General features: G+C 31.4%; 5 protein-coding genes across 6 annotated transcripts; 2 read left to right on the top strand and 3 right to left on the bottom strand.

The window, feature by feature from the left end:
- Nucleotides 1-86: 86 nt before the first annotated feature.
- LOC108849597 (uncharacterized) lies at nt 87-1,764 on the bottom strand. Of its 2 annotated transcripts, none has more exons than XM_018623167.2 (5): nt 1,367-1,764; nt 1,005-1,201; nt 830-925; nt 574-625; nt 87-452 (listed from the first exon to the last, which is right to left on the bottom strand). In XM_018623167.2, exons 1-5 carry the CDS (start codon nt 1,503-1,505, stop codon nt 313-315), a joined length of 624 nt encoding a protein of 207 aa, XP_018478669.1. In that variant the 5' UTR covers nt 1,506-1,764; the 3' UTR covers nt 87-312. The 2 variants fall into 2 exon arrangements, with proteins under 2 accessions (XP_018478669.1, XP_018478668.1); XM_018623166.2 differs by having other exon boundaries at nt 830-928; nt 1,367-1,737.
- A 371-nt stretch (nt 1,765-2,135) lies between these two features.
- On the bottom strand, nt 2,136-3,636 carry LOC108851956 (uncharacterized). Its single transcript, XM_018625436.2, has 5 exons — nt 3,313-3,636; nt 2,973-3,169; nt 2,796-2,894; nt 2,550-2,601; nt 2,136-2,431 (listed from the first exon to the last, which is right to left on the bottom strand). The coding sequence occupies exons 1-5, from the start codon at nt 3,449-3,451 to the stop codon at nt 2,304-2,306; spliced, it is 615 nt and encodes a 204-aa protein (XP_018480938.1). The 5' UTR covers nt 3,452-3,636; the 3' UTR covers nt 2,136-2,303.
- A 750-nt stretch (nt 3,637-4,386) lies between these two features.
- Nucleotides 4,387-7,506, top strand: LOC108849935 (receptor-like kinase TMK2). Its single transcript, XM_018623533.1, has 3 exons — nt 4,387-4,689; nt 6,483-6,857; nt 7,174-7,506. Exons 1-3 carry the CDS (start codon nt 4,387-4,389, stop codon nt 7,504-7,506), a joined length of 1,011 nt encoding a protein of 336 aa, XP_018479035.1.
- Nucleotides 7,507-8,648: 1,142 nt separating this feature from the next.
- On the bottom strand, nt 8,649-10,741 carry LOC108848313 (probable protein phosphatase 2C 63). The gene is made up of 4 exons (XM_018621642.2): nt 10,262-10,741; nt 9,821-10,182; nt 9,245-9,481; nt 8,649-9,150 (listed from the first exon to the last, which is right to left on the bottom strand). Exons 1-4 carry the CDS (start codon nt 10,521-10,523, stop codon nt 8,887-8,889), a joined length of 1,125 nt encoding a protein of 374 aa, XP_018477144.1. The 5' UTR covers nt 10,524-10,741; the 3' UTR covers nt 8,649-8,886.
- A 1,983-nt stretch (nt 10,742-12,724) lies between these two features.
- Nucleotides 12,725-13,899, top strand: LOC108853363 (F-box/kelch-repeat protein At4g23580-like). The gene has a single exon (XM_018626780.2). The coding sequence runs from the start codon at nt 12,776-12,778 to the stop codon at nt 13,892-13,894; it is 1,119 nt and encodes a 372-aa protein (XP_018482282.2). The 5' UTR covers nt 12,725-12,775; the 3' UTR covers nt 13,895-13,899.
- The last annotated feature ends 6,981 nt before the right edge of the window (nt 13,900-20,880 follow it).

Genomic DNA, 20,880 nt, shown 5'->3' on the forward strand with positions numbered 1-20,880 from the left:
TGACTGTGTGTAATGTGTTACAAGAGTTTGTAGCATGTGGAAAGTCATATAAGGACAAATTGAAGTTGGCCTTTTTGGAGGGAACATAAATGGAGTAGTAGACTTACTATTCAAGCCCAACATTGGGACACATAATAACCCAGTACAAGCCCATCTTATTAAGTTCATGTAATTACATTTATTTATAAAAAGATCGCATCTCACTTTTTTTACAGTGGTCATAAGACTCTTGGCTTCTGTATGATCTACCAAACCAAACCTACAACAAACAAACGCTTGCTCATTCACATGATAATACATTCATTTTGAACTCTATTCTGGTTCAAATTCTGTAGCTGCAATATGCCTAACACGCTGAGCAAGACGTCTCCTCCGATATAACCCCACCACGCGCAGAATCAAGATCATTGCAATAGCAGTGTAGTCGAACACCGTCACTATTCTGAACCCTCCTGTACAAAACGGGCAACATTAAACAGCGCTTGAAGTCACACAATCTCAAACAACTAAGATTATCGGAGTTCCAAATGATTCTTGGAAAACTGGTTATAGGATTTGTGAGAGGCAACTTACCCGTTGGGATGAAGCTAAACTCTGCCGCAGTGTAAAGGGTACTCATCAACATCTGCAACACCTGAAGAAACTTAGTTTCTCGTCCTTCAACGATATATCTGTGTAGCCTTGTTTTGGTCATTAGTACATACAACAAATGACAACAAATACTTAGTGGGCAGAGGTAGTAACTAAACACTAAACTATAAAGAGTAAGGCGTCCGATACTGCACTATAAACAAGATTGGAACTTTAATAAAGGTAAGATGTTCTTAACTGCAAAGATGCGAACTTCATGAAAATACAAAGTGTTTGTATCTGGATCCATCATGTGCCACACCAATCTCTTTATCAGCAAAGGCAGCTCCTGCAACTTCTGAAACATTCGAACGAAACTGGTTTTGTTCCATTTACAGACAAGCAAGATAAAAGAATACAAAAGAAGGTTATACCTGAAGAAAGCCAGTTAAACCTCCAACAAAGAGACGGTTATACCTACGGATCTTAGCAAGAACCTCCTTCACCTCTTGCTCTTGCCGCTGTTGCAAGGATGCTTCCGGTGACAGCGTGGTGATGTGTCGAACACACATAGGACACTTGCAAGGCTTAGAGACTGCAGCATAGTTCCAATACTGCAATATACAGCTTCCTGGTAATGTAATTAATTAATCAGCGAAAGTACACTAAACATAAAACTCTTGTTAATTAATGTTGTCCAAAACACACACTACGAATGGAACCCTAAATCAGTACCGAACCCTAAGCAATTCCCCCAGAGAAGCTACCAATGATATATTAAGATGAAACACTTAACCGCAATACCAATGGCCACAGTTGCCTCGACAGGGGACCGTGAAGGAGCTAAAACAGATCGGGCAACAATCATCCTCTGGAGGCGTCTCCACCGCTTCGTTCCGATCAAAAATCACCTCGGCGGTTGTTGTTACATCCATTTGCTTGTTTCTCTCTCTTCGTTTCGTCACTTTCTTAGAAGATTCTTTTTTTTACGAAATGAGAAAATTGAAACATCTTTTTTTGTGCACCGGATTTAAGACAGCTTATTAAAGAGGATAAACTTCGAAGATAAAATTCAAAGCGTATGTTCAGAATCAAATGACAGTTTTACCCAGGTTAGTTCCGGCAAGGCAAGGGATCTATTTAGACAGATGTTGCTGTAGTAAAGATACAAGGATGTTTTTGCCAATATAATTATCATTTTTTTAATAAACAGCCAATATAATTACTTTAACAATATTAACAAATTGTGGCAAGGCATTGTAAGAAAAAGGATTTACATACACAGTATAATAGTAAACTTATGAAACAATATATTTTGATTGATTTAGAAATCCATGTATTATTTATAAATCCATGTAAAATAACAAATTTTTAAATTCTCTCAAATATGTATTTACAAAAAAATTGGAGGGTTTTCCTCGGATTTCAATCTTTCTATTTTTAACAATGATTGAAAAACACTTTATTATTAAATCTATTATAAAATCAAATCTATTATTATATTTGTATGATTGAATAAGACTTGATTAAGAATTTAGTGGGTGTGTTATATCAATAACACCAATCATTACTCCAAAGATTAAGTTTGTAGGGATCACTATTTTAAAAATCTAAAAGCTATAAGTAATATTAAAAATAAATTCATATTTCAAAGTGTTGTATAAAGTACCGTTTACAGTTAATTATATTTAAATCTTTGGGAGATATGAAGAGTTCTTAGAATTTGGATTGTGCTAATAAGTGCTAAATGTAACTAGATATAGGTATTCATGTATTTTTAAATGACTAACAGGTAAAATTTTAAGAACCAAGATCATTGCAATAGCAGTGTAGTCGAACACCGTCACTATTCTGAACCCTCCTGTACAAAACGGGTAACATTAAACAGCGCTTGAAGTCACACAATATCAAACTAAGATTATCGGAGTTCCAAATGATTCTTGGAAAACTGGTTATAGGATTTGTGAGAGGCAACTTACCCGTTGGAATGAAGCTAAACTCTGCTGCAGTGTAAAGGGTACTCATCAACATCTGCAACACCTGAAGAAACTTAGTTTCTCGTCCTTCAATGATAGATCTGTGTAGCCTTGTTTTGGTCATTAGTATATACAACAAAGACTTAGTGGGCAGAGGTGGTAACTAAACACTAAACTATAAAGAGTAAGGCGTCCGATACTGCACTATAAACAAGATTGAAACTTTAATAAAGGTAAGATGTTCTTAACTGCAAAGATGCGAACTTCATGAAAATACAAAGTGTTTGTATCTGGATCCATCATGTGCCACACCAATCGCTTAATCAGCAAAGGCAGCTCCTGCAGCTTCTGAAACATTCGAACGAATCTGGTTTTGTTCCATTTACAGACAAGCAAGATAAAAGAATACAAAAGACACGGTTATACCTGAAGAAAGCCAGTTAAACCTCCAACAAAGAGACGGTTATACCTACGGATCTTAGCAAGAACCTCCTTCACCTCTTGCTCTTGCCGCTGTTGCAAGGATGCTTCCGGTGACAGCGTGGTGATGTGTCGAACACACATAGGACACTTGCAAGGCTTAGAGACTGCAGCATAGTTCCAATACTGCAAGATGCAGCTTCCTGGTAATGTAATGTAATTAATCAATCAGCGAAAGTACACTAAACATAAAACTCTTGTTAATTAATGTGTCCAAACAGATACATAAGCTAAGCAATTCCCCCAGAGAAGCTACCAAATGATATATTAAGATGAAACACTTAACCGCAATACCAATGGCCACAGTTGCCTCGACAGGGGACCGTGAAGGAGCTAAAACAGATCGGGCAACAATCATCCTCTGGAGGCGTCTCCACCGCTTCGTTCCGATCAAAAATCACCTCGGCGGTTGTTGTTACATCCATTTGCTTGTTTCTCTCTCTTCGTTTCCTCACTTTCTTAGAAGATTCTTTTTTTTACGAAATGAGAAAAAATTGAAACATCTTTTTTTTTGTGCACCGGATTTAAGACAGCTTATTAAAGAGGATAAACTTCGAAGATAAAATTCAAAGCGTATGTTCAGAATCAAATGACAGTTTTACCCAGGTTAGTTCCGGCAAGGCAAGGGATCTATTTAGACAGATGTTGCTGTAGTAAAGATACAAGGATGTTTTTGCCAATATAATTATCATTTTTTTTTAATAAACAGCCAATATAATTACTTTAACAATATTAACAAATTGTGGCAAGGCATTGTAAGAAAAACGATTTACATACATAGTATAATAGTAAACTTATGAAACAATATATTTTGATTGATTTAGAAATCCATGTATTATTTATAAATCTAAGTAAAATAAACAAATTTTCAAATTCTCTCAAATTTTTATTTACAAAAGATCCGGAGGTTTTTTCCTCGGATTTGAATTTTTTATTTTTTTTAACAATGATTGATACTAAAAAGAATATATTAAAATTAGTTGTACGTACGTTTAACACGCAAAATAATTAAAAATAAAATACATGGTAAAACATAAGCATTGACAAAAAAACACAAGTAAAACATAAGAAAATTTTAAGCATTTTTTTAAAAAAAAATTATGAAATAAAATTTTGAAATTTCAATTTTAGAATTTAAAAACAAAACATATATTATACATATATATTTTTTTGTCTCATTGGTATCATTCCCTGTACTAGAGCATGGTTATATGAATTTGTATATGTAGCTAATACTGTAACATTGCTGTTTGATCCGTTTGATTAATGTTGTGCCTGTTTTTGATTTGATTTTAGGACTCTACCTTCAAGTACCAAAAGAGTATTCTTGTGGATCTCTCTTTGTTTATCTCTGTTGGTAATGGCAAGCCTAGAAGATGAGAGACCAGATTATTTGGCTATGGCAGCATTGAGGGCGTCTTTGCATCGTCCAGACGATATAGATTGGACTAGCACATATTATTGCACTTGGGCAGAACTGGATTGTGACAAGAACAACCGCGTCACAATCATACATCTCTCTTACAGAGGATTTTCAGGAAGTCTACCTCCGGAGTTAATTAACCTGACTGCTCTGAGAGTTTTCGAGATAATAGGCAATCAGATTTCTGGAATCATTCCTACAGGACAGAACTGCAGTATCTGCAAATGGTTGCTTTGTCCAGTAATTTGCTCAGGGACCAACGCCGAAATTCAACACTATGGTTCAAGTTAATATAATCTAGGAAACCCATGTATTATTTATAAATTTACATACATAGTATAATAGTAGACTTATGAAACAATATATTTTGATTGATTTAGAAATCCATGTATTATTTATAAATCCAAGTAAAATAAACAAATTTTCAAATTCTCTCAAATTTGTATTTACAAAAAATTATGAGGGTTTTCCTCGGATTTGAATCTTTCTATTTTTAACAATTATTGAAAAACACTTTATTATTAAATCTATTATGAAATCAAATATATTATTAAATTTGTATGATTGAATAACACTTGATTAAAAATTTAGTGGATGTGTGTTATATCAATAGCACCAATCATTACTCAAAAGAATAAGTTTGTAGGGATCACTATTATAAAAATTTAAAAGCTATAAGTAATATTAAAAATAAATTCATATTTCAAAGTGTTGTATAAAGTACTGTTTACAGTTAATTATATTTAAATCTTTGGGAGATATGAAGAGTTCTTAGAATTTAGATTGTGCTAATAAGTGCTAAATGTAACTAGATATAGGTCTTCATGTATTTTTACATGACTAACAGGTAAAATTTTAATAACTTTAAGAGGTTGTATATACATTAAGCACACAAAATAATTTAAAATAAATAATACATATATTGTCAAAAAAATACATATTAAAACATAAGCACTGACAAAAAAACATAAGTAAAAGTAAAACATAAGCAAATTTAAGCAATTTTTTTTAAAATATGAAAATAAATATTTTAGATCTCAGTTTTAGATTTTTAGATAAACATATTTTATATTTTTGTTTTCCCTCTTTTATTTCTTCTTCTTCTCCATCTCTTTCCTATGTTTACGAACAAAATTTCCCTCTTATAACTGAGCAACATGAATATGTTCATCATTTGTATCAAATATATGTGGTAACTAACATCTCACCGGCCAGATTTAAAAGAAATTGGCTAGTCGATGTTACTATTTCTGGAATCAGTTTTTCATTTGTCCCCTTTGACTGAAGAGGAAAATATAAACTGGTATATGAACCAGCTTTAAATCATTTATCTAAAAAAATTAGTATAAAAAACAAGTCTATAAAGTAAACTGATTAGTGTGTGTGTTTTATATCAATAGCACCAATCATTACTCAAAATAGTAAATTTGTAGGGATTACTATTTTAGAAATCTAAGGCTATAAGTAAATTAAAAATGAATTCATATTTCAAAGTGTTGTATAAAATATTGTTTATAGTTTATTATATTTAAATGTTTGGGAGATGTGAAGAGTATTTAAGTGTTCAATGTGCTAATTTAATTGTTAACTAAATGTAACTAGATATATGTATCCATTTAGTTTTTATATGACTAAAAGGTAAAATCTTAATAATTTAAAAGGTTGTACGTACGCTGAACACGCAAAATAATTAAAAATAAAAATACATGTTAAAATATAAGCATTGACAAAAAAACACAAGTAAAACATAAGAAAACTTTAAGCAATTTTTTTTAAAAAAATATGAAATAAAAAATTGAAATTTCAATTTTAGAGTTTTAGATAAACATATTTTATACATACATTTTTGTGAAGCGTATTTATGCAAATGGTTGACTTGTTACAACTTATCTGAAATTTATACAAAGTTGATTTGTTATGAAAATAGACCATACCCGAGCTGAAGGCGATATCCATATCACAACATGGTTCGGGAAGATGCTTCGTGCAGAATACATTTTTTTGAAAGCTATTGAAGGATCTTGTGTTGAAAGCTATTGAAGGATCTTGTGCAGTCTTCTGAGCACAACGAGATCGAGATGGCTGAGCACAACGAGATCGAGATGGTTGAGCACAACGAGATTGAGATGGCTGAGCACAACAAGATCGAGATGGTTGAGCACAATGAGATCATCGAGAACAAAGGGATCCCAATGCAGATTCTCAGAGATGCAACAAACAATTTTAGAGTCGAGAATTTACTCGGAGAAGGTGGGTTTGGATCCGTATATAGAGGTACACTGCAAGATGGAAGGAATGTTGCAGTTAAGAAGATGAACATTTTTGTCGGTAAAAGCCTCAACGAATTCAAATCTGAGGTCATTGTTCTAACCAGGGTTCACCACCGCAACTTAGTGTCTTCTTTATCGGTATTCCATTGAAGGAAATGGCAGGGTCTTGGTCTATCAGTACATGCCCCAAAGTACATTTTGGAAAACATCTCTTTCACTGGAGTGACCAAAGTTTGAGTCCACTAGCATTGACAAAAAAAACACAAGTAAAACATAAGAAAAATTTAAGCAATTTTTTAAAAATATTATGAAATAAAAATTTGAAATTTCAATTTTAGAATTTTAGATAAACATATTTTATACATACATTTTTGGGAAGTGTATTTATGCAAATGGTTGACTTGTTACAACTTGTCTGAAATTTATGCAAATAGTTGATTTGTTATGAAAATAGACCATATCCGAGCTGAAGGTGATATCCATATCACAACATGGTTCCGGAAGATGCTTCGTGCGGAATACACTTTTTTGGAAGCTATTGAAGGATCTTGTGCAGTCTTCTGAGCATAACGAGATCGAAATGGCTGAGCACAACGAGATCGAGATGGCTGAGCACAATGAGATTATCGAGAACAAAGCAATCCCACTACAAATTCTCAGAGATACAACAAACAACTTTGGAGTCGAGAATTTACTCGGAAAAGACCGGTTTGGATCCGTATATAGAGGTACACTGCAAGATGGAAGGAATATTGCAGTTAAGAAAATGAACAACCCGATGGAGTAGTGACTAATAAATACTAAATGTAACTAATAAATACTAAATGTAGCTATATATAAATATTCATTTAATTTTTACATGACTTAAAGGTAAAATCTTGATAACTTTAAAAGGTTGTATATACATTTTTTTGGTCAAAGGTTGTATATACATTAAAAACACAAAATAATTTAAAATAAACAATACATAGTAAAACATAACCAAAATTTAAGAAATTTTTTTACAAAAAAAATCTGAAAATAAATAATTTAGATCTCAGTTTTAGATTTTAGATAAAACATATTTTATATATACATGTTTTGTGAATGACGTACTAACAAGATGAACTTGTGTTGTCTAAGGGTTACATGAATTCTTGATCGATAAGGGTTATGACGAATTCGTGATTGTTCTTTAATAGATTTTCGCAGTTCATCTTTACTCCTCCATAATTTAGATCTGATTTTAGCTGGTTCAACTTTGGTTTATGTTTTCCTCTTCAGTCAAAAGGGGGAAAATCAAAAACTTATTTCTGATATAGTAACATTGTTAGCACTACTAACAAAATTTTTGTGTTTATGTTTTATTCTATACGCTTTACCGTAACATATTCATATACACATGTCAGTTTAGCCGTAAAAGTGTTATCCTCGTTTCCCCACTAACAGATCACATTATCAGATAGTAATGCTCATATGCACATGTCAATCTAGCAGAGTAAGAGTTCAGTTCTTTCTCCAATTAACATATCACATTATCAAATATGATTTTGAGATTTTGATGAAAATATATAATTTTGCATTTTTGTAAGAAAATGTAATTTTGTAAATTTGGCGAAAATGTGATTTTACCAAAAAAAATATGATGTTGTGGTTTTATTGTAGAAACGTGTTTTTGCAAATTTAGTAGAAAGCATGATTTTAATTTTGTCTTCTAATGTTTGATTTGTAGGATTATTGAACACACATGTCTAAATGATTTTTGGCCCATATCTTTTCGGGTAAACTCGATCTTGGGCATAACCAAATCAAAACCATATTACTGTAATCGGAACCAGGCTAACCCATAGTCATTATACCCAATTTACATCCCTAGTTGTGAGTACTGTAAACTCATGACCTCTCACTTGTTCATTCCCACGTCGTCGAGCATTAGCCAAACTCAAGCAAGGCTCAATCAATCTTCTCATAAACTCAAACAAGTTTTCATACTTCGGTACAACAAAAGTATTGATTGTCAAAAGCAAAACTGCTTTGCCCAAAAAGAAAAGGGTAAAAGAATATACAAATCCAATTCCAATACATAAAAAGAACATACATCCATGGTAAAAGATTAAACAAATATGTAAACAAGTTTTCTTCCCTATTTTGATTTTTATCCAAAACCACCCACTTAACATAATCTGAGTCAGTATAACACATTGAGAAGCTGCCGTTGCTTAGCTTCATCTGAGCGTAGTGAGTAGATATCCGGTGGAGCTGTGATGCCTCCTTGCTGTACCAGTTTACCATTCTTCGGTTTGTGTTGATCGAGATAAACAACAACGACGCTTATGTCGTCATGGAAATGTCTTCGAACTCCTCTGGCGATTTTCTTCATATCTCCATATCTCATTTCTCTCTTCTTTGCAGCTTCCTCGAGAGCTGCTCTTACGAGTCTTCGTGCAATTCCCTGTAGTAGACCACAGAGAGTTAGAAATCTAAAATGTAGCTAGTAGAAAGTAAAAGACACAATAAACTTCGAGTTTAGGATATGGCAAACTTACAGCTCTTGGGTGTTTGAGTACAATCTCTACGGCTGCTTCATCAGTAAGATGTTCCCAGAGACCGTCTGATGCAAATATGAGAAACAAGTCCTGTGGCTTAAGCTTCCTTACAATGATGGAGGGTTCAGCTGTCATCGCAGGTCTCCTCAAAGGAATGGGATTCCCATGTTGCTGGAACACCGGATCCCTGTAAAACTCTGGTTTCTTCAAGTACACATCCCCAATTGATCTCGATACCTATAGAGAAGCACATATACAAACGATTTAGCTAAACTCATATAGTCATATACAACGAGCTCAACAACATTCATGGAAAGGTTCATCAACAACCACAAAGCATATCTCTTCATAATCATGTAGAGCTCTGACTACACTGGGGAAGAAACGTTGCAGGAGCCCCTTGTGAAGGATTCCTGGAACATTACAATCCCCCATCTATATCAAACTTAAAGTTACTCAAAAGAGAGAAGACACCATCATCACACTACTACACCTTTTATGCATATAAACACATATTCACCATAGATACTAACATATCACAGAAGCAAACAAGTAAAAAAGCTCTAAGTAACGTACCTGAATAATGCCTTTAATCCTCCAAACTCCACGAATATACATAACAATCTGCGAATCATCAGGGTTAAGCGCCTTAACCTCCTTCCTCACTTCTTCAACAGCAACGTTATGATCAGTAGACAACCTCTCAGCTACAGCAACCCCTGAAACCACTCTCCCAAGAACCGCTCTCGAGTCCCCAAGATTCGCAACGTACAGCGTACCATCGGAGATAGCACCAAAGAGACAGCAAGTCCCCACAGTAGCCATCTGCGGTTTCGACGGTAAGGATCGTTTAACCATATGACAGAAATCATCCTCAGTTTCTTTAAATGCTTTTCTAATCACATCCACAGAGAGTCCTCCTTCTTCTTTAGCGAACTCTGCAAATTAATGAAAAAAAAATCAGATTTTTGGAAGCTTTTGATATTGGAATGATGAGAAAGATGTGATTTTTTTTACTGTGGATGTAAGGGAAGAGATGTCTGTTAACGAATCTAGAAGCTTCGGGTCCGCCGTGGCCGTCGTGGACGCCGACGTAAGTGGCGGAGGATGATGTGAAGACCTGACTCTGATCCTCTAGTCTCGAATTGGCTTGAACTACCGCGATCGAATACTCTCCGCCGGCGTGCGGTCTCAGCTCCGATTGCCAGAGTAAGTTATCGCCGCTCGATCTGCTTCCTGGGCACCACCGCTCGAGAGGCCGCACTAGAGCTCGCAACATCACTTACTGTTAGGGTTTTAGCTGATTCCAAGTTCTGAGAGTAGAATTGTAATTGATTCGATTGGGAGTGAGATCGAATGGTTTAGATTGGATTGAGATCGGTTTTGATTTTTCGACGAATGTTTGGGTGTGTGTTGATCTGATTGATTGTTAGTTAGGTTTGAATGGAATGTGTGTTTGTTTGAGTTTGGTGAAACAAAACCGCGTTATGAAGATGAATATGAAAGATGACTTTGGACTCTGTCGTTTTTTATACATGTCCGTAGACTACGCGTCGTTTTCTTTATTTGCCGTGCTTTTTCAATCTTTTTTTTTTAATTTATTCAACGCGTTGTTTATTTATTTTCCACCTCCGTTTGACAATTTACACTGAATAAAACAAAGTTTTGGGCGGGCACATAAAAACATAAAACGTCATTTTTCCAATATTTTAAATAAATATCTTTCTTATAGAACAATTCAACGTGGTCCAACGAAAATATCTACTCTGACTCCTCATCAATTTTCCATCTGAAATCAACAGCTGCTACTTTAATGAATTTTAGAGAGAAAAAAAATATATATATAGTGTTTTATTTTAGTGTAATGTATTTACATTTATATAATACACCGTCAATATTCAAAGGTTATATTTATATAAAAACATGCCTTTGTAAAACTAAATCCATGTCAAGAGTATGTAAAGATAATCGAAGTTAAATTGTGGAAGAAACTATATTAAATTCATTTGCGAGCATATGAATTGTTCAGGAGGATAAGAGATGCAAAGGCGTGTCTCATTGACTTATTTCATTACAAGTTACAGGCACTTCTATAAGTAAATTCTATTTTGAATTGTTTTGTCAACCAATTGATACTAGTAATATTCGGTATATTAGTATGGAGATGTTGTGATAAGAGGTGAGTAAAGCTGTAGCCAACGTGTATCTGATATATACTTGCATGTCGGTTAAGAGAAATGGATAACTATTGGATACAATTTCTGGCTAATCTACTCATCTTAGGGGTTGTATTTAGACTAATCTACATTTGGTTCATCACGTTACATTCTGTTTCCAGCATTACTATAGAATTGATCAACATATGGTGAATGTAGTTGTACTGATTAGTGTTAATTTAATAGCAAGTTGGGCATTTTATTCTATTAATCACAAAGAAATTGTTTACAATTGTAATTAAGAAACTGACGTGAACGGATTGTATACTGTGGGTATATCAATTAATCTTGTTTTATCATCACGTTGCAGCTTCAAGAATAAGAAAGATATTATATCTTCTAGTCAAACTCTATGTTTGTCATGTAGAACTGATCAAAATGGTGAATATGGTAGTAATGATTATTTTAAGCTAATTTCAAGTTGCATGATCTAGTTAAGAAAACTGACATGGACGGACTTGTGTGTCGATACGCTGTCGATACATTGCCCCAAGCTGTTGGACTCTTTCGAAGAAGACACGTATGTTTCCATTATTTTGTTCCTTGGGTTCAACTAAAAATGGCACGTATTGAGTTGGAAACTGGAGGGCTATATATTTGCGGAACTTTGCAAATGCACACCAATCCTAAACTATTAATGAGAGAGCAAAGATTAATGTCAAACCTTTTACTTTGGCTCTCCGGAAAGGACAAACTGCTGAGATCACTAAGGGCACTCGAACAAGGTTTTTCTTCTCTCATATTACATTATTTTTTAGAGTCCATCATCTTTCTATAAACATTCTAATATTCATGACTAACCGTTCCTGGTGTATTGTAACAGCTTAAGAACCTTGTTAGTGCTTTAGAAGAGACTACTGGTGCTCTGTATTTGGTTGAAAGGAATATTACAAAAGCTACCATGATCCCAAGGTAGCTTTCGTTGAGCGCTTATCACTCCTTTAGTTACAGTTTTTGGAGATTGCAAAATCTTGCAATCTAACCAGTGGAATATTAGATCCAGATCTATAAACTCCACTAACCTTTTAATTTCGAGACTCAATAAGAAACTTACCAATAAAGTTGCTCTTAAAGATAAAAAGAATATATCCTTTTTGTCAACAAAAAGGAAAATATCCTAGTTGTAAAATATACTTATGTTTTAAATACACGTTGATCCTTATGAGATTAGGAATGGAATATTCTCCCTATATATTAATATCTATAGCGGAGATTGGGAGAGACATTTTTTTTTTTAAGATTACCGAGTTTTATAAATAGTTGCTTACTTGATAAGCAACCTTAACCTAAGAGAGAAAAGTGATCGCCAACAACCATGATTGATAGAGAAGAGCCACCGGTCAATAACTTGCTGATGTTATCTGATGATTTGGTATTAAACTGCTTAGCCCACGTCTCAAGATTATACTATCCAACTCTATATTTAGTTTGTAAACGATTTCGGTCTCTCCTTGCTTCAGTGGACCTTTTCCAAATCCGAACCCTCTTAGGCCTAACAGAGAGTTTTGTCTATGTGTGCTTACGACTCCATACTGATCCTAGCCAACTAGGTTGGTTCATTCTCTGCCAGAGACCAAATACCTCAAGAAAAGTTTTGGTCCCGATATCTATTCCCAGTCCTACATGTGCATCTTTGTCCGGTGTTGCAGTGGTTGGTCCTAATATATACGTCATTGGCGGTGGATCAAAGAATAATGCTTGGTCCAGCGTTATGGTCATGGACAGTCGTTTTTACACATGGCGTGAGGCTCCAAGCATGCGTGTAGCCCGTGTGCTCCCATCTGCTTGCGTCGTTGATGAGAAAATATATGTTGCGGGAGGCTATGATAATCTCGATTCAACGAACTGGATGGAGGTTTTTGATACGAAGACTCAAACTTGGGAGTTTCTACATATCCCGAGCGAGGAGATATGCTTAGGGTCTGAGTACCAAAGCGCAAAGTATGAAGGAACCGTCTATATGAGGTCTCGGAAGAAACGTGCGACTTACAAGTTGCATAAAGGTAGATGGAGAGCGGCAGACATAGGGATGAATAGAGGATGGGCTTCGTCGCGATACTCTTATTGTGTGATAGAGAACGTCTTCTATCGTTACAGTGATAAGAAGATACATTGGTATGACGTCCGAAAAAAAGTATGGACAACTGTTAAGGGTTTGGAAAGATTCTCTATGTTGCTTTTTTCTAAGGGTAACGTTCAGTTGGCCGATCATGGTGGGAAAATAGCGATTTTGTGCGAGGAGTATGTGTTTGCTGGTAAGAGTATAACGATTTGGTGTGCAGAAATTATCCTTGAAAAACGCCAAAATCAGGAAATTTGGGGGACACTCGAATGCTTTGAGAATGTGTTAATATCCAAAGATAATCCCTATATATCCAATAAGGCAGACGGTACAGTGGGTTTAGTGCATGCTTTAACTTCTACGGTTTGGTGAACTGAACCCATTCACCAATGCAAATATTATAATGTTTTGTTCTCTTTTTTTTTCAAAAATATTTCTTTGAGAATTATTTGTTTTCTATATATCTTCTGCAATGTGAATATTCTACTGAATTGTAGTTGAATAGTTAAAAGTTAATTACAAAAAAAAAATCAACAAATCTATTGCTTACAAGTATCATATTAGGTTTTAGTGGGGTTCTAAGAGCACCTTCATCGCGGTCTCCTAGGCCCGTAATTAGTGTTTTTAGCTTTTAAAAAAAAAGGAAAATCCTCCTATACATTAAAAGAGAAGTCATTTTAGTGATTTTTGCTTAGGTGGCATTCATAGAGAGCTTCTAGGATTAATTCTCTTAATTTTATTGGTTAAATTTTTGATAATTTCTTTTTCATTTATTTTTTATAATCGACCAAACATTACCAAATTTGAATCCATATAATTAATACAGTCTTATTAATATAGTATATTTGATCGACACAAACATTACCAAATTTGAATCCATATAATTAATACGTTCTTAACAATGACATACTTTATGGATAAGGCATTCATATTAGAAATTTGGAAAGCTTCTCAAATATAGAAATTATAGAAAGATTAATAATATTTTATTTCTTACTTTTAATATTTATAAACTATAAAATATAATGAACGAAATTTTATATAAGATAATTATAATAGTTTTATACTCTACTTGATGAATTGTATTCGAATATAATTATATAATAATTATTTTAAATATTAAAAAATCCAAATTTTTTTATTAACATTATTTTTAGATTATTTATCGTTGTTTAAAGAATAAATTTATCAGAATTTTAAAATAATTTACAGAATGTTATAAATTATTTATAAAAAATAAATTTACTATATATTGATTGAGAAGTCACATAAGTGATTTTTATTACGTGTCGATCATAAATGAACTCTTAATTATTATAATTTTATTGGCCGATAATTTTTAATTTTATTTATTATAATCTTTCTATATATTAAAAGAAAGTACATTTGCCAGCTGGCACTCTCACAGCCTTTCTCATAAGAATTCTATCGATTCTATTGGTTGATTTTTTAGAATTTCTTTTTGATTTATTTTTTCCATCGACACTACTAAAAAGGGAAGCCCTCTAAATACTTACCTTATTTTGTAATTTCGATATATCATTTAATTCATCGATCCCACTATAATAGAAAAGTACCATTGAATACTAATTGCAAGGAAAAAAATAATTTAATGACCAATTAACATCACTTTTCAAATGAGTTACATAATATTATTTATAACTATTTATGGTAACTAATTGTCGAAAGTATGATATAAAGCCATTTTATTAATTCAAATAAATATTTTAGATTCCAAATGGTTTACATAATATTATTAATAACTATTTATGGTAACTAATTGTCGAAAATATGGTATATAAAGTCATTTTATCAATTCAAATAAATATTTTGGTTTATTATTTTATGTAGTCTATAGATATATAAGAATATAAAGTCATTTTATCAAATCAAATAATTTATTTTAATTCATTGATCCCCCTATAAAAGGAAAGTAACATTGAATACTAATTGAAAAGGAAAAAATAATTTAATTCCCCTATTAACATTACTCGCGCAAAAATATTAGTTAATACATGTAATAATTAGTTTCCTTATTACAAATGGAAAGAATTCTGTTGATCTTATTGATTGATTTTTTAGAATTTATTTTTCGATTTATTTTAATCATCGACATTACTAAAAACGAAATCACTTTAATACTTAACTTTTGTGTTTTCTCGATTCAAAGAACATCTTTTTGCGATCATTTCTGTGTTTAACTCATTAAATACTCACTAAATATTTTAGATCTCAGAGAAACAAAATTAATTGACAAGATATTTTCTCTACTAAAATCATGCGTTTAAAACTTAATATTTATGGCGAGACTTGTCAACCAAAATTCTTGTACAATCTATTCACGAGATATTCTCCTTTAGCTTTATCAAGAAGACTAGATTTTGACCCGCGCTTTGGAAGCGCGGAATATTTTACGATGAAAAATTTCACTAATAATTTAACAAATATTTTGGTAATTTTTAAAGAGTGTGTATTTAAAATATTTTTGCATTTAAATCAGTGTTTTTAAATTCAACCCGATTGTGATTATACCGGTTAATCCGGAGATCTGACAATTCAATTTAGGTTTTTTAAAATATACATATTAAAAAAATCACTAAAACCCGAAACTAACCGATTGAACTGATGGATGATCGATATGTAATCTAATTGGATTTAAATTGTAATAGTTTCATAATTTGTAATCTTATAATCCAAATTTTAAAGTTTATTTTTTTCAATTTATGAAATATATAACGTTTCTACAAATTTTAAGAGAAAATGATATATATAAAATAACTAAGATTAATTATTGTATTGTTTGGAAACATTGATAGTAGTATAAAAATATATTGTTTGGAAACATTGATAGTAGTATAAAGAAATAAATATATTGTTTGGAAACATGGATAGTAGTATAAAGAAAGGAACATTAGTGATTTAATGTAGGTTAACTATAAAGTATAAAAGTGTATTTAATTTAAAAACTTACAAAATAAATGTTAGGTCCAACATAATGTTTCTGTTTTAATAAGATAGATATTCCAAAAATAATATTGCGTTATAAATATAAGATTTATTGAGAATTTATTAAAAAATTATACTTCTTAGCTTATCATGCAAGCTAAATCAATGAGAAGCGTCCATCAATTTACTATAAATAAGACATCCACAGTAGAAGAAACGAAATCATTGAACTTTGTATTCTGAACTTTTAATGTTAATAATGTTCTGAATTTTTTTTTTCTTATTTTAGAACATTAAGCTTTTATATTTCATGAGAGCTGATTTTTCTTTTGGTTTATATGCAGATACTTTATTATGACGATTTATCCACTGAAGCTATATATCGATTTGATTGTACACCTCTTTGATATATCATTTCGATAACATCTTTGTTCCTCAATCTGGTAAAAAAAAGTTTACTCAATTTGATAACATCTCTCAGTTATATCATTTCAATAGCATCTTTTTTTGTGTTGCGAATACTTTTTTTTATTAGTAGAATTATATTATTGTTTAGAATTATAAGCTTATATATATACATATTGTTTTTTGGTTTAGAATTATATTTCAGACCTCTAAGAGTTCACCATTCGGTCCTGCAAAAGATGTGCGCTTAGAATGGTATTTTCTCTATTGTACATCAAAATTGGATAATCACATTATATTTTTAAAATATTAGTAGGATGGTATTTTCTCTACTGAAATAATATCTTATTTCCTAATCTCATGCTTTAATATTTAAATTGTAAGGGTAATATTTTTAAATTAAATCATTAGTGTAAACTATTCCCGATATATTCTCTTTTTTATTTTTAAAATGTAATTTTAATAACAACTAGAGCTTGACCCGTGCGTCCGCACGGATTGTTATTTTCATTTTTATATAAATGAATATTATTTAAATGTTTATTAGTTTATATTTTAAATATTTATCATATTTTAAATATTTTATAAATACAACAAAGAAAATAGTGAGCCGTGCCCGCTACTAAACTTTTGACAAAATATTGACCTATTGATATGTTTGAATAATATTTCTTTTTAACATGAAATTATTTTTCAAATGTAATAAAAATTTTAAATATTTTGATCAGATATTACGGTGAGGTTTAGATACATTAGAAAAAATATTTGGTTATAAACATTAAACATTGTTATACAAAGATATTTAAATTTTCTTGTTGAAAATAATTTATAGTAACTGAAATGATTAAACGTATATGTTAGAAATTTTTGAAATATATTAATCTTAAGTGAGATTAAATTATATTAAAAATAATATTCACTTACAAATATTTCATATTGTTCTATAAGTTGTTTAAAGATATTTAAATCTTAGCATTATAAAATTTTATTGTTCAATAATTAATGCTAAGTTAAACATATATTTTAGGAATATTCATAATATTGTTTAATATCTAATTTAAACTTGATTTTTGTTCAAAAATAATTAATGGTAACATTATCCAAGTTTTATATAGTTAAAATCGATATTAATTTGAATATCCTCTAAAATTAGTTAATTGGTTTAAGGAAATATATTAAATACGAAAATTAAGTTAAGTTTGATTTAGGAAATAGTTTAATAAATAGAAAAAAAATGATTCATTAAGATAGATTCATTTAATTACTTCAGTGGCATGTCATTGTAAACAAGTTTGAAAACTTAGGGATATTTTATATTTGTACTTCTGTTTTAATAATATAAGATATATTCCATAAATAATCCTAACTTATAGGTAGATAAATTTTAAAGTTAATTTGAGAATATTCTGGAACATAGCTTATTGTGAAAGTTAAATATTTTAGTAAAGTCTAGCATTTTACTTACCTTTTGTGTTTTCTCGATTCAAAGAACATCTTTTTGAGAACTCTTTCTGTGTTTAATTCATTAATACCTACTAAATATTTTAGATGTCAGAGAAACGAAATTAATTGACAAAATATTTCTCTCCAAAAATCATGCATTTAAAACTTAATATTTAGGGTGATACTTGTCAACCAAAATTCTGGTGCAATCTATTCACGAGATGTTCTCCTTTAGCTTTATCAACAAGATATTCCAAAAATAAAATTACCTTATGAGTAAGATTTATTGAGAATTTATTAAAAGAATATTTTAAATAAATCTAACTTGCGCAGAAGAGTAATATTTAATTCAAATCAGCTTATGATATTGTAGATTTAATAACTTTCTTATTCAATTTAAATATTTATTATGAAAAATTAATATTTTCTGCTTTTTCCTTCTAAACATGTATTATACTTTATAATTGCTTATTATTTATAGTTACAATAGCATACTAATGAGATGAACCTTTTCTTTTGCAGGTCATGATGTTGCAGTCATTAGGTGATATTTCCTCAGGTTCTTTGATTTTTCAGGAACTCCTTTGTCTAAAAGAAAAAGCCAAGAAGATCATGACAGTAGTCTTGAGATCAACACTATGTCATTTAACAGTTATTTATTTACTTGTTTATTATAGTTCTCACAATTTGCCTGACTGAAAAATATGTCCATATTTATCACATTAATGATGATTGCAACATCACGTAACATATATTCATCATATTTAATTCAAAAGATTGATTGGTAATAATTAAAATGATTTATGTTAACACATTAAATTCAAAAAAATCTAGATAGCAATAAAAAATGTAATAAATTGTACGAATATAATATTTGATACTAACTTATCGTGCAACCATATCAACACTGTTGTATATACATATATTATATATTTATATATATAATATCTTACATTTTTTATGGTCTACATTTAAAGTTGCTTATTATTTCAAAACTTAATCTAATGACATTTTTTAGAAAAAAATATAAATTCTCTGTTATCCGAAAGGACGATGATGAAGAAAATATTGAAACTATTAAAGAAGCATGTTATGGGGCATCAGCAAAAAAGATCTACGCAAGTTGTTTGTATCCTATTGCTAACACATAGTATCACAAATCCAGAAAACGTTTGCAATTGCTACTTGGGAAAAACTCACAAGATATATTATGCAACCAAAGAAAAGGTACGGATAAACCAAGTTAGCTTATGTTTTTATCAAAAAAAATGTTAATAGATCAAATTAACTTTTACATGTTCTTTCAGGCTTGTGTTTATCAGAAGATCAAATTAAGAGTTTATCTTTGGAGGAGATTGAATCAATCATGCGTTTGAATCGGAAGCTCATTGACGTTGTTTAAGTTTGAAATGTGTTATCAATAGTATACTCTTCTATTGGTTAAGCTGTGGCTTTGTTAGATTTTCTATTAATTAAATTTTTTGTTTTACTTTTGTAGAATTCGCGATATTGTAATGATATAAATCAATATAAAAGATATTTTTCTCACTATTAATAGGTGAAGAGAGAGAGATAGAGAGAGAGAGAGGGCAGAGAGAGGGAGAGGGAGGCAGAGGGAAGAGGAGGAGAAGAGGAGGGTGGCGGAGGGAGAGGAGGAGGGCGGAGGGAGGATGAGAGGGGGAAGAGAGAAGAGAGAGAGGGGGGAGAGAGGAGGGGGAGAGGGGGGGAGAGAGGGGAGAGAGAGAGAGAGAGAGAGAGAGAGAGAGAGATATTAGTGTTACGGTATATCCAAAAAAATATTGTATATAAAATATTGTATAATATCGAATTATTTTTATTGTACAATTGCTAACAAAATTTGACATTTTTTGCAGTTTCTATGGGATTTTTTTAATTCATAATTGTTCTTCTTCTTTTTATTATTACTTATGAATTAATATTTAAAAATTTTATCACATTTTCTTTTCAGGTTTCTATGGGATTTGATACCTATGAGATTTTTATCACATTTTTAATACTCACTATTTCCTGTATATTTTTCTTACATTTGTTTTTTTTATTAGTTAACTTTTATTAAAAACATACTAACGATGTTGATATCTTTTTTACTTTAGTTAACATTCATTTGTTTTATTTTATATACTTTTGTGACTTTTTAAGTTGTTGTTTCAGTTTTATATTGAATTTAGTTCACATAATTTATGTGTACATAATTTATGTTTTTAAAACATAATTTTTCTTTTTAAAAAATTAAGCGACAAAGAGCCTAATTAAACCGATCAAAAAAAACAAACCGAACCGAATATAAACTAAACTGGACATAAAGCACACCGAACTAGACTAAATATGGTTTACTTCAGTTGAAAAAAATTATTAAATCGAACTAAACAAACCAACCGAACCGAAAAAGTAACGAATTCCACCCTTACATGCATCTTGGAGATTTGCGCAAATCATGTCTCAGCATTGAAACTCTCACTTGTTCCACCTTCTCTTACATTTGAACTCAACCGATATAATATAATATTTTATATACCCGCACAGGGTGCGGTCGGTCACCTAGT

This window comes from Raphanus sativus, chromosome 4, assembly GCF_000801105.2.
Source record: "Raphanus sativus cultivar WK10039 chromosome 4, ASM80110v3, whole genome shotgun sequence".
NCBI classification, from domain to species: Eukaryota; Viridiplantae; Streptophyta; class Magnoliopsida; order Brassicales; family Brassicaceae; genus Raphanus; species Raphanus sativus.